At 38.8% G+C, this 13522-nt stretch overlaps 1 protein-coding gene across 2 annotated transcripts in view; it reads left to right on the forward strand.

The window, feature by feature from the left end:
* The window catches only part of LOC122875723 (protein unc-13 homolog B-like), a 177741-nt gene that overhangs the window by 72505 nt on the left and 91714 nt on the right, over window positions 1-13522 (forward strand). For both annotated transcript variants that reach the window (XM_044195163.1, XM_044195166.1), the window contains 2 exons: window positions 1636-1917; window positions 2595-2682. In XM_044195163.1, coding sequence (XP_044051098.1) covers window positions 1636-1917; window positions 2595-2682 — 370 coding nt within the window. The remainder of the gene's footprint in view (window positions 1-1635; window positions 1918-2594; window positions 2683-13522) is intronic.

Consider the following 13522-nt stretch of genomic DNA (forward strand, 5'->3'; position numbering starts at 1 on the left):
ATGTTTGGGAACTCTGACCCTCTCAAAGTTGAATCCACCCCTCCTGTGGTCACAGCCCAACCTCAGTCCCAAAGTCCAAAAGCTACAGATGAATTTTGTAAGACAGAGTCTGAGAAACTTTCCCTAGGTTCTGGAGAAACCGAAAGTGCAGATGCCAGTGATACAGAAGGACCAACAGAAACTTCAAAAACAGGAAGCTGTGACACTTTAGCACAGTCGCCACAGTCTGGCCGCCCTTCTCACACAGTTTCCCTAGCAGAAGGTTTGGATAAACCCCAGTTAAAGATCAGCCCATGTGAGGTAGATAGGAGTATAGTTGACACACCTGACACTGTACATGCGGGTTTGGACGTAGAGCAACCAAAGGACTTCTTGACAAAGGAAACTGCGAAAAGGCTAGTACAATTTGTATGATAAATGGCATTGTTCATTTATCATATAGCCCCTTTTCCTGCTGTCCTTTTCCCGCTGTCCTTTTCCCATTTAGATTTTGGACCACATTTGATATCAGTATCTCTGTATTCACATTTTTCCCTTGCCCATCCCACAACTTAACTTTAAAATCCTAAGATTTTTTTAGATTTAGACATTTTTAGATTTAGTTCACCCAGATGAATTTCTTGTTTATAATATACTGCATATCCACTTCACAGCCATAAATAGAAACCATTTAGTGACAATCTCACATTATAAGTTTCATCATTAAAGCCTTAGGAAAGGAAATGATCACATCTGCTTGGAAGGTGCTCACCATTATGTATAAATGTACTGGAGCTATTTTGTTCTTACAGCATCTCAGTAATAGCTTTCCTGACAGAGATGGAAGTGCAATGAATGAAGAAACTGATGGTCTTTATTTATTAGCTTTTCACTTGTGAGCCATGTATAAAGCCCCTCCTTTCTCTGTCCACTGCAGTTCTCTGAATTATTCTCCAAGCCTTAGCCAATTTGTATATGAATCAAACTCTGATAGATTTATGATGGGGTAGCAGTGCACACCATGGAAGCAGGCTGGACACTGGAATAAAAGAAACAGTGAGAAGTAATTTGGCCTACACCCAAGACAAAGTAAATCATGCCAGTTAAAGAACAGAGCCACTTTCCTTGTTAGCAGTCTCAATCATCCAGCAGCCACACAGTGCTCTCCTATTCAGTCAGCCACTTACACTTTTTCTCAGGCAGGTTAAGTGTATCCCCATTGCTCTAATAGAGTTTTTAACCTTTTAGTTTCAATCTTATTAAAAGGTTAATTAATTATGAATAATGTGCATTTATCATTGTATGGTACATACATTAGTAGATCTTGTAAATGGACTGTAGTAGAAGTAGGTGAATTAAAAAGGTTTCTTTGTTCTGCACTCCCATGTAGGCTTTTAGACAGAACCTTCAAAGCTATGAAAAACTGTAATAACTGGTCTCATTATCAACATGCCATTACCGCCTTAAACATGCAGTATGACCACCCATCTTTGAGAAGACTGAGGACCTCTTAATGCTGATAGCAGCCCTCTCTTGACATGAATGTTAGCATTCAGCTTCATTCATTCAGCTTTAGATTCTACACTAGTTTTTTAGTTACACGTTGCTTTCCAAAATCACTACCATATTCTAAATAACAATCTCTTTCTCCTACAGCCCACCGGACAGCAGTCGCTTTGATTCATCAGGCAACCTCAGCCCAGCCAGCTCCCAGCTCAGCTCTGAGCCTGAGGAGCGCAGAGATACCAGCGGCCCTCGTCCCCCTCTCAATAGCCAGCCGTCTACCTGGGACGACGAAGAAGAGGAGGAGGAAGAGGTTGAGAAAGAGCTGCATCCACTACCAGACCCTGGTTCCAAAAAAGATTTGAAGGACTCTTCAATCATCCTGCCCAAACCAATCTTGGACAACCATGATAACAAGACTCAGACTAAAATCTGGTACGTAACAAATTTAGACATCTAGGTTTGCATGGTTAAGTCAAAAAATAAATTGTAAGAATGGAGCTGTGTCAGCTTGGTTTTGTATTCCAATGAACACAATCTTGAGATTCAGCTGATGGGATGACAGTGAGCGATTACGTACTTGTTCGTACGTACTTCGTACTTGCACTAGCAACTCCTACTGGATGTAGGGGCACCTTAGTGTTAGGTAAGGCACCTGAGGACTCCATGTTTATCACATGATAATAGCTTCCAATGTAAAAGATGGGGACCAAAATCCACAGTCCTTGTTTTGTGCAGAAATACATTCTAAAGTTAAGCTGAGGCTTCAGCAGTCTGAGTTAGTCGGATTTCACTAACTCAAATGGTCGTAGCCTTATATTATTTCCAGATAAGCATTGGAATACATTTTTGCACAGAATAAGGACGGATTTTGACCTCCATCATTTCCATTGGCATATTGTAAAGGGATCTCTGATGATTACAAGTAAACACATTTTCTATCTTTATTAAGGCATTACAGTGTTGTTTTAAGACAGACTTGAAAAAGTGAACCTATACTTTGACTGTAAGATACAGGGGATTGATTTAATTTTGATATTGATTCATATCTGCCATCTTTTTTAAAACTTGTCCCTTTGAACCTGTTGATCTTTTTGCTTTATCTTGCTCAGTTTATTCGAAGATGGTCCCCCACCCTGCTCTCCATCCAAAGTTCGCTGGCTGAAAGCATACAACAAAGTGAGAGTACAGCTCCTCGAGGTAGAAAGACTCACTTTCTCTGCACACCCCAATTACTCTCTCTTTGTCTATTTCTCTTACACAGTCATACTCATGCATATATTTATCACTCATATACTTGTATAACTTGTATACTACGCTGTATTTATCCATCATGGAAGTCCAGTCTCTAAGCACACAAGTAAATCAAATCAAATCAGTAAAATCACATACATAGATATATAGGCACATGAACATTGCTGTTTCTCTCTCTCTCCCCTCTCTCATGCAATGATACTTTCTGTACCTCTTTTCCCCTATGGGTTGGTTGAGTTTCCAGTCATGCTACAGCAATTTGCAACAATTTTGTGCTCCTTAAGTATTTCTGCTTTGATCTAGAAAACCCCTTTTCAGCATCACTCTGCTGTTGCAGACAGTTTTTAGTTCCAAGATATGATAAGATGAGATAAAACGATTTCTCAGATTATAGTACCAACCACCTGGGGGTGGTTTACAGTTGACTGTGCGGTTGGGGTCTGTGTAAGTATTAAGTAAATTAAATCCCAAGGACATAAAGGGATACCAGGAGAAAAAAACCACACATACACACATCTGGACACACTCACAAACTTACATTCATGCCATAACTGCGACATGGGGACGAGTCATATGATTAGTACACACACACACACACACACACACACACACACTCATACACACCACTATAAGCCAGGCGTTAATTGCATCCTGTTCGAATACCCCCCCCCCCCCCAGTTGCCTGTCCTGTTGGCTCCTCTTGGTGTGATTGGTCCTATCAATTTATCTCTGATTAACTTTGAGTCCAGACCTGTGTCTCCTTTTTTTCCTTCGACTCCAGGCCACTTTTTTCACATTTAAAAATCCACTCTCATGTCCATTTATTTAACATTAGAATCTGTTGAGAGGGGCTTTTTTTTTTTATAATTCAAGTTTTTATTATTTTCATTCAGTACATGACAAATTCATACAAAACACAGATTACAGATGTGTATACACATAAGGCCAAGATATATAAACAGTGGTTGCAATCAACAAAAATAAGCAGAGTGCAAAATGATAAGAAGTCAAAGTTATTGTGTCACATGGGTAGATAGCGTCACATAGGACCAAAAGTCTTCCCAGATAGGGCTACCCACTGGTACACATGCTCTGTTCTTATTATGTAGTTTGCAAACGTTCATACGAGGCTGTCTTTGTCATTATATTGACCCATTCTTTTAATTCTGGGGTTTTGGGAGTTTTCCAGTGTTTCAAAATGACTCTAGCCGTCACAGAGACCCCCACCATAATCACTGCAAACTCTCTATTTGAAATATTTGGTATCTGCTTTGAGAGGGGCTTTTAAACATCTCATCTCTTTCTCAGGGAGTAGAAGGAAACAAATGAAGCACTGAGAGGAATTAGTGTCTGGCAGTAGTGAGATTGCTGATTTGGAAACATGAAATGACAAATGCCACAAGCTTAATTCAGTCAGGCTACCAATGAATAGGCGGACAAGTGGGTTCAAGGCCCTGTGTTGACAAGCAACCACCATACTGAAGTGTCCTTGAGCAAGACATCAAAATCTCTGTTGTTCAGTAGCTGACCCTGTAATCTGACCTACCTGGCAAGGGAGCTAAGAGAAACGAGAATTTCCCTACAGGGACCAATAAAGTGTTAAATTATTTATGACTCAGCTACCAAACACGACTCTCTGTTTGCTTAAACAATAAACCTGGTGGGCTGTCTGTCATGAATCCCATCCCTCTTTTTAAACAATCCTTTTCAAGAGGCAAATATCAGGGCACCTCAGACAATCGGCTGCTCTGAGACAGAATCAGACGTTTTCAAGGTGACGATAACACAGAAATGACGTAAAATGTGTAAAGAGTGAAGAAGGAGCTCTCGAGGTACCTGTTTGTCTGGGTTAGAAGCAACAGTACCCTAACCACTGTAGTGCCAGTAGAAGTGCAGTTGCAAGAGTAATTGAATTTAACTATTATACCTACAGGGGTGTATTTACTAAGAATTAGTCACTCTTTTTTAGGCACTAAATAATCAAATAGCTGTTGTACATGGCAGAAACGCTGCGATAAATTGTGTTTGGTTTAATATAAGATGTATTGTAGGGTGGTCCCATGTTGGGCTGTAAAATATGCAAGAAGGAAATGGAAAGTCATACAAATAGCAGCTGAAATTGATTTACTATTGCTGAGTGACCACTACAGCTTTGATTTAAAGTCTAGGAGAAGCTTGCACACAAATAGTAATAGTATGAACAATAGATGAAAACACAAGACCAAAGACTAGGGCCTGGTTTCATAAGAGCATCTTGAGGCTAAGATGATCTTAGACCATAGACTTACAATGGGAAGACATCACTCTATTAGTCTACAGTATGTGCAATGCAAATGCATCTTCACTTCCAATTGCCCCACAAACTTGCTTACTGCAGCAGGTTCAAAGCACCAACAGAGTTAACAGCAAGACATCCCTTTACTTTTATACACTTAATTCTATCACTGATCTTTTTGTTGAGCTAACTTAAATTTCCTCATATATATCCTCCATTCTTGAGGAAAGAGTGCTCAGTTGAGGTTCCAAAAAAATGTTTTCTGTTCAATTTCAGTTCTTTAAGTTCAGCAGCAGACAGCACTTTTTGTTATGCTCCATTGCTTTCTAGATATTCCCAAGACATCTCTAGCCCCTAAATAGCTCAGCATCAGGTCTTATTAAGCAGCAAGTCATTCAAATCCACTTAACTGCAGCTAAGCTCATTTAAATCTTAAATGTTAATATTAAGTCAAAAACAGTAGGCTTAGTAATTATACCCCACAGTATTATATGTTCAATGTAATGGTAAGGTTTACATTTAACAGTTTCAATTACCTACATACAGTATCTGATGTTTTAAACTGGGACAGCATTGTAGATGTAGATTTTCAGTAGTCAAGCAGCACTATCTTGGACAAAGCCAGTTGAAGCTTGGTTAAAGCTTGATACTTTGATTTTGATTAGCAGATCTGACAACAGGTCTGACCATCGCAGTATTTGTTAATGTGTTAACTAGTTAAGTGTTTCTAGAAGCTCTCAGCAGCAGTATTTACACAAACTGTGTCAGGAACGAGCTACTGTAGAATGGGTCAGGGAATATGAATGAATATGATTTTAAAAGAAAACACAGGCTGTGTGAATTTCTTTATATTTTTCTGAGATGAACAGTTTTCAGAAATTCAAATTATTGCTGCTTAGTGGGGTTGATCTATACCAACAGAACAAAGAGACTTAAAAGAAGACCACCACCTCCTTACAGGACAAGGGTGCCTCGTCTGCCACTGCTACCAGCCACTTCAGCTCAGATCTGAGAGAATAATTAGTTCATCCAGTCCTGAGCTGCTTATCAACGATAGATCATTTCTTTAAATGCCACCTTTGATCTTGTTCAAGACCAGAGAGGTAGACACAGCAGATCACTCACCTTTCACGACCAATTACACAAGTGTTCTGCTGTTTGATGCTCATTAGGTTGCTCGAGAGAGAGAGAGAGAGAGAGAGAGAGAGAGAGAGAGAGAGAGAGAGAGAGAGAGAGAGAGGCAGTTTGGAGGATTTGTGTCTGTGCGTGTATATGTTTTTGGCGTACACTACCATTTTTCAGTTTGGTGATCAAGTGTAGCTAATCAAAGTGATGTTTTAAGTCAAGGCCTAGGTTCTGTTTGATATGGGAGAGCAGTAATTATGTTATCAGAGAGAAGATGTGACTGGAAAACCAATGGATTTAACTGTTGCTTCAACCTTCACCATGTAAATAGCTGTATTTCACTGTGAAGCACATCGTAACTATATTTTGAAATATGATCATTGAAATGCTATTGAAACAATGATGAAATGTAATTTAGACTTCTAAAAAACTTGTACTTTTCAACCAAATTTAACCAGTTTTCACATAGATGCCTAGATGTCTTTTGACCTTCAAATCACCAAACCAGTGCTTAATTATAAAAGACACTTTAGAGAGAGTTACTTCCAACTGCACTAATCTCTGACCACTCATTGTTTTACCTTCAAACTTTGTTTCAGAAGCCAATTATCATAGAGTGTATTTTAGGTGTATTCAATGAGATGAATGTTGCCTTTGTGCATATCAGCCGTTTTGTTATCACTTTGAGCACAGAAGTCACAGTGCCTGCATTAATTTTCTTCCTGTGTAAGATTCAAAAAATACTTTTCTAACCATTCTTTTTTATTCTACAGTATGGTTACATGAAAATCATCAGGCCACTATCACTCTGACCTTTGAAATCCTTGTAATGATGTTATCACTGTCACTTAAGACTATCACTCATTTAAAGTCACTTTGCTGACTTTTCCAGACTTATAGCAGACCTTGTGTCTCTTAATGAACCAGTTTGCAGCCCTTGCTACCCTTAACGCCATCCATTCATCCTTCTGTCTATCTTGGCATCAATTATCCTGGTCAGTGTCATAGTCCAAAATATTTATTGAGATATGCTCAGCATTATTGCATACCATACTTTTTAATTCACTGTCTGAAAAGGTAGATAAACGTATTTTTTCCCATGAAGTAAGTGAGCTTTAAGTGCATATGTAAGAGGAACTCTTACAATAAATAAATACAACAAAAAATATTAATTCATTTTGCATTCATGTAGTTCTAGTTCAGTTTTGTATGTCTTTCTTTGCTGAAATCATTTCAGAAATGACTTCACTTTTCTGCAACAGGGCTAAAGATCTAATTCCAATCTAATAAGAAAAATTCAGCATAAGGAATAATGAGTGTGCCTTTCCTTCATGTGTAGGTATCAGTCATTACATGGTTGTGTAATGACTAATACAAAAAATAAATAAAGTGCCAGTGTTATTGAAGTCTGGAAGGCGGAGGATAGTTCCAGATTTGCCACTGGTCAGCAGCTAGCCCCATGAGGACAAAAATAGTCTTTTTGCCTCTGTAGCAAGTATTGTACCATGGCAACAATGTCACATTACTATGGAAACACAACCTTACATTTGTTTATGATTTGGGTGGCATTGCTGCAGCTGGTGGTAGGTGTATGTGCTTGAACTGAAATAGTCCATACTGTAGTCCCTGTCATATAACATGCTCAAGTCTGTTTGTCAGCAACATATTCCAAAAATGTCTGGATGGATTTGGATTAGGTTTGTTGAATAGAAAGGATCATCTGATTTTCAGATTTTATTGATGATCTGGGAATGACCTGGCCATTAGTGGATTAATGTTTTTTAACACTTATTATGCAGCACACAGTGCTAAAAGGAAAGCACAAATTGCAGGATTCACATGATATTTTCTCAGAAAATCAACCTCTTGGAAGATAAATCATCAACTTTTGCAGCTTTGCATGTTAGAGGATGTTTACGTGTTGTCAAATATTTGGGTTGAAAATGTTTTTCTTACATAGCACATAACATCAGTGGCTCCACTGTAATATAATAGGTGAAAATTTACATCTCATTTTAGGTGATTCGATTTTTTGTCTTGTCTATCTAGTGAAGGTTGACTGATCCTGCAGTCCTGCAAACACATTTCAGCACTGAGTGGACTTAGTCTAAATGCCTTGCTAAAGGGAACCACAATAGTATTTTTTTACAGCAGGGAGGGTGAGTGAATTATGCTCTCCCTACTCTAAACAACTACTGATGATAGTACAACTGCTGTTCTACCTGCTAGTCATTTCTGGTTCAGGTCTGTCCTCATTAAGTGGTAAACGAAAACAACAAACTTGTAATTGGGCTCCTCTATTTAACATGTCCCAATGTCTCAATCCACTTTCTGAAGCTGAGGCACACAGAGACACAAAACAACAGAAATAAAAATAAGATCAAAAGAGTTATGTTCCAGAAATTCAGTTGAAATTCCCTAATTTCAGCCGACTGCTGCTAAAAATCCAAAGCTGATTAGGAACTTTCTTTGGTATGGCAACGACAGACCTTTCAGCTAAAGGCTCTAATAAAAAGTCCAGACTTCTAGTGTACCGTTTAAGTTTAATATAATGAAGTTGTAAAGTAATTGTAGTGAAGTGTAACATAAATAGAAAGCTGTTTTTACCAAATCCCTGGCAAACAAGATTGGTGTTATCATTAGCCGTGAACAACAACATGAACTCGAGCATGGGTTTGGGCTACATAAAGGACTCCCTACTTCCTACATTTGTATTGAACATCAGCACTTGACATGCATCGTGGGTTCCAAAATTGTCTACTATGAACATAGTTCCTAGAGAGACTAGATTTCCATTATCTGAACCTTTTATAGTCATGATCTGGACCGCCCTGATTGATGGTTTCCCCTGTTATCTGTGTGAGAATCTAGACCAAACCATGCTGAGACGATTACAAGACAGTCAAATTCTCACCACCAGTTCTCACCAAAGAAACAGTCAAATCACTGCACACAGCAATACTAGATGACTGGCTTCTGTTCTATTGTATATTCTATATATTTTATTGTTTGTAAGTTTTTGTGTTCTTCAGGCAAGATAATCTCAACAATATGGTGTAGTGCATGATGCAACATTAGTGGAAGTATACAATTCACAGTTCAAAAGCAGGTAATCTGTTTCTCCTGCTTTTAAAATCTGCCAGGATTTTAAAACTCGTAATTTCAGCCCTTCTTGGTGCTTTGGAGCTTTTATCAACTGCAGTAAAATCAGGTTTTAATACTAACATTATTCATGAGGAGCGTGATGTTTTTTCAAATCATTGCATTGTAAACATAGGGCGTTGTTAAACCAATTGTTTGTTTGCTCTGGTCCAAATCAGTGGATGAGTTGCTAAACTTGATGCATTTTCTCCTTGATTTGGTTTCTTTTTACACGGAAAAATTTCAAGCAAACCAAAATGCGTCACTAAAAACTATGAGTGAACATTCACTTCTTAGTTCGATGTGTCTGGGTCAAAACAAAGGAAGAAGGTCCTGAAGAAGGTCCTGTCTGCCCAAATATCAAGAAGGAAATATACTTTGTTGCTAGTCCAGATGAGACCTTGATTTCATTCTCCTGCTAGCTGCTAGCAACTGTTGATTTCGCTCATCTAGCCATTTAGCTCAAACTTGCAGAGTACACCTTGTAGTCGGGTCAGAGGTCAGATCACATGCCCACCAGAATTCAAGAGAAAACAAACCACAGTCCGATTCAACTGGACTAAACAAGGCAGGTTTAAAAGATGCCCTTATGTAAAGATATGATGTGTCTGTTCATCCTTTTTCCAGTAAATCTAATAACAAAATTATAGTTTTAATAAAACTTGAGCCTCAATTCTATGTGATAATATAAGTTCAAGATTCTGATGTAGGTTTGCAGTAAGCCATACAATGCTATATAAGTTCAGAATACAAAGACAGAACCACTCATTAAAATGAGACTCCAGAAAACTGAATGACCAGAGAAGTGGAGATATAAACGAGAACGTGTCTGTTTGATTTATCCTGCAGTTTCACTTCCCTTCAAAAAAGCACATTTGTCTGAAAAAAGGTTCTAGTTTTGGACATGCGTGACAGAACTGGAGCAATTTAAGCATGAGCTGAGATAGAGGAGGCAACTAGGGATATTACACATGACCTGAAAACAGGGCAGTGTCCCATCTTCTCCTCCCAGCAACAAAAAACTGTCTGAAGACAGAGTCATTAACATGAACATTACCACTGCAGAGGGAGCAGGGAAAGCGAAGGGGTGGAAGAAAGATGAAGGGAGGCACCAAAAATCCAAGACAAGACTATTATTACATCTTGATGTGTGGGTTTGCGGCTTTTGAATCAACAAATGTTAACACAATGCAGGTTGTCTGTGCTTTTAAAAAGTTGTATTTTAAGAGTGACAAAGCAGATCTCTTCTTTGTCAACCTTTCATCTATTCTACTGCAGCTGCATATTTTAGTTTTATGGTTATTAGTTTTTTTTTTAATTATTCTCCGCCTGAAATCTAATTTCTGGAGGAGATTCGAGGAGAGTTATTTTGCAGTACAGTGTACCGGTTTTTAGCCATAGGTTTGGGAAATGGCAACTGTTTGGAACACATTGAGCACAAAGATGGACATTGGAGACGTGGATTATACCACAGAGTGGTTTGACGTGTTTCTGTGGACATTTCAGTATGTTTTTGCCATTGTGAAAACTTGTCACCATCCAGGACTCCATGAAAATATACAAAATATACAAAAAGTGTTTGAAACTCAACAGATTTTGGATAAGTATCACTTTAACTTTAACAGTAAGGCATAGGTGAATATACTTGGATACTAACAAACAATCTGCAGTCTGACACTGCAAGAAATCATTCACTCCAGTGTGTTGATTCCTGTCTTTGATTGCAGTGTTGTCTTTCAGCCTTCCTAAGAGCACTTATAAGCATTCATCTGTCCATTAGGTCCTCTTGATAGAAACTTCAGTGTGCAATAGTGAGAGGCTGCAGCCCTGTGTATGTTTGTCTGTGTGTGTGATCACATATCTGCCAAGAGAAGAGAAAGGAGTCATTTCAATTTTAAGAAAATAAATTCTGTTTACTAGAGTGTTGTGTAAGTAAAAGAATTGTGTGAATTTATATTCAGATTAGCTGTTAAACATATATATGTGTGTGTAAAGCAGAAAGTAAGGGTGTGGAAATCAGGGTGATGATGGTTTCGGAAGGCACTGATATATGAGGTTGTCCTGCTGAAAGGGGCATCAGATCAGAAAACGCTCAGTATGTGTCATTTCAGCCTGGTATCACCAAATGGCGTATGAATAACATAAGTCATTTTGCCTTTTTTGCTTGTCATTTCATGCCATTTCGTCTCTACTGACATCTATTGTGTAGAGACGACGTGTTATTTGACACGTGAATGTCATAGAGAAAACAATGTCGGATGACGTAGAATATAGAGCGATAAAGTCCGCCTAGGGAGGTGGATGGGTCGTGTCTAGATGGTAACCCTGGATTTGCGAAACTCTCGCGAGATTTGGTCGCGTTGTTTCTTCATTGTGTGCGTTCCTAAACCTAACCAAGTGGTTTTGTTGTCTAAACCTAAATATCGCGAGAGTTTCCACAAATCCAGGGTTACCATCTAGACAGGACCAGGTGGATGGGGTGGATGGACTATTTATATGCCATCCCATGAGATCACGTTATTCATTTTGGAAGGCAATGCCAAACAGGATTTGTTGAGTACACTGTATGCAGCTCATCGCTGGTCCTTGGAAATACTTCAGTGTCTAACACACACATACACACACATTCATACATGCAACCAAAGTGAGGCTGCAAGAAATGAGATCGCTGCATGGACAAGGCAGACATCAATACAAGCATCAGAGGACAGGAGGGACGGTCAGAGAGGATTGTGGGGAGGAAGATGAGAAGACGAGGAGTAGAAAGGAGAGCAGAGGGAGAACATGAAGAGCAGGAGGAGATACTGTGACTCACAAGAGTCCACAACTCCTCAGAGGGTTGTTAAAGTACAGATCACAATACAGACCCAGTTTCAAAAGTAGACTCAGAACCTGTAGAGTTTCATCTCACCAACAACACACACACACACACACATATTCTGGCACTGTATCCGGAGGACGACCTGTCACATTGGCAGCAACAGCAAGGCTCATTATTTTTGGTTTTGATAAAAAAAAAAAAAAATCAAATCTAAAAACTATATTTTGATAAAACAATCAAAACAGAAATTCAAACTCCACATAAAAAATGGATTTTAAAATAGCATTTAGTCACAAACACTGTAGTTTAAGCATTCCCGTATTTTAACTGACACAGAAGGACTGACTTATCAGCAGCTTATTTGTGCTTTCTCACAATTTTGAAGAGCAGTTTACATTCTGTGATCATACACATATTACATGTGTTGGATTTTTCAAGGCTGATTATGATATTTTTTTAGACTATATGTCTTAGATTTTCAATGTCTGTACCACTTGTGCATTTTTGGAGTTCGTATAGATTTTATGACTTGCCTGAGCAAATAAACCTAACCTAAAACTCACAGGCCAACATGAAAGGCCTTGCTTGGTGACAGCCTTATAAACACACAAACACACCTTCTCCTTCTCCCTGTTTTCAAAATTAAGTCATCTCTGTTTGCCTGTACAGTAGACGTGTTAAAAAAAAACAGCTCTGAGTTTCAGTTGGCTTTACATTTTTGATGATCATGATTTTGTTGATGAATCACATGCAGTAGGAAGGAAGAATGAAGAGAGATGTGAAATCGGGATACACAGAGTAAGCAGCATGAATATACAAAAAGATAGGAGGGTTGATGGAACAGGGTGGAGCAGATAACTCATTATCGACGGAGGGGACATGCAGAGATAATTGGATACGGAGGGAGCGGACCGCCTCCAAGGCGCTGGTCCAGGGGTTCAGATGAAGTTGCATAAGAAAGACAAGTGGTGAGAAATAAGGGAAGAATAAGGAAAAGAGACAACAGAGAAAATGGGAAACAAATGTAAGGACATTTCCAGTATTTCTACAATGGAATCTGTTCCAATTCAAAGATGAACTAAAGGACTTTGAGAAAATAAATAACCTGCTGCTTTGAGTTGAAGATGGGGTTTGTGCCATATTATACACATGGTTTATTAAGCAGTTCATGAATATTCTGTGATTGTGATTGCAGTGATTCGTAAACGCAGAACACCCAGCAAGTCTTGCAGCTTCACTGCATTCTGATCTACTGAGGCTGCCATTGGTTGAGAAAGTGTTATCTCAGTCACTCAAATGTGAAGTGTTGAATTTCAAAACATCTACAATAAGGTGGGAGGAGATTTTTCGGTTCGGGGGCGCCGATAAGAAAATTAGGGAGTAAACTGGATGAAATCAGGCAGTTTCCTTATGTATTGAGCTCT

Source organism: Siniperca chuatsi, linkage group LG5 (genome assembly GCF_020085105.1).
Source record: "Siniperca chuatsi isolate FFG_IHB_CAS linkage group LG5, ASM2008510v1, whole genome shotgun sequence".
In the NCBI taxonomy this organism is placed as follows: domain Eukaryota; kingdom Metazoa; phylum Chordata; class Actinopteri; order Centrarchiformes; family Sinipercidae; genus Siniperca; species Siniperca chuatsi.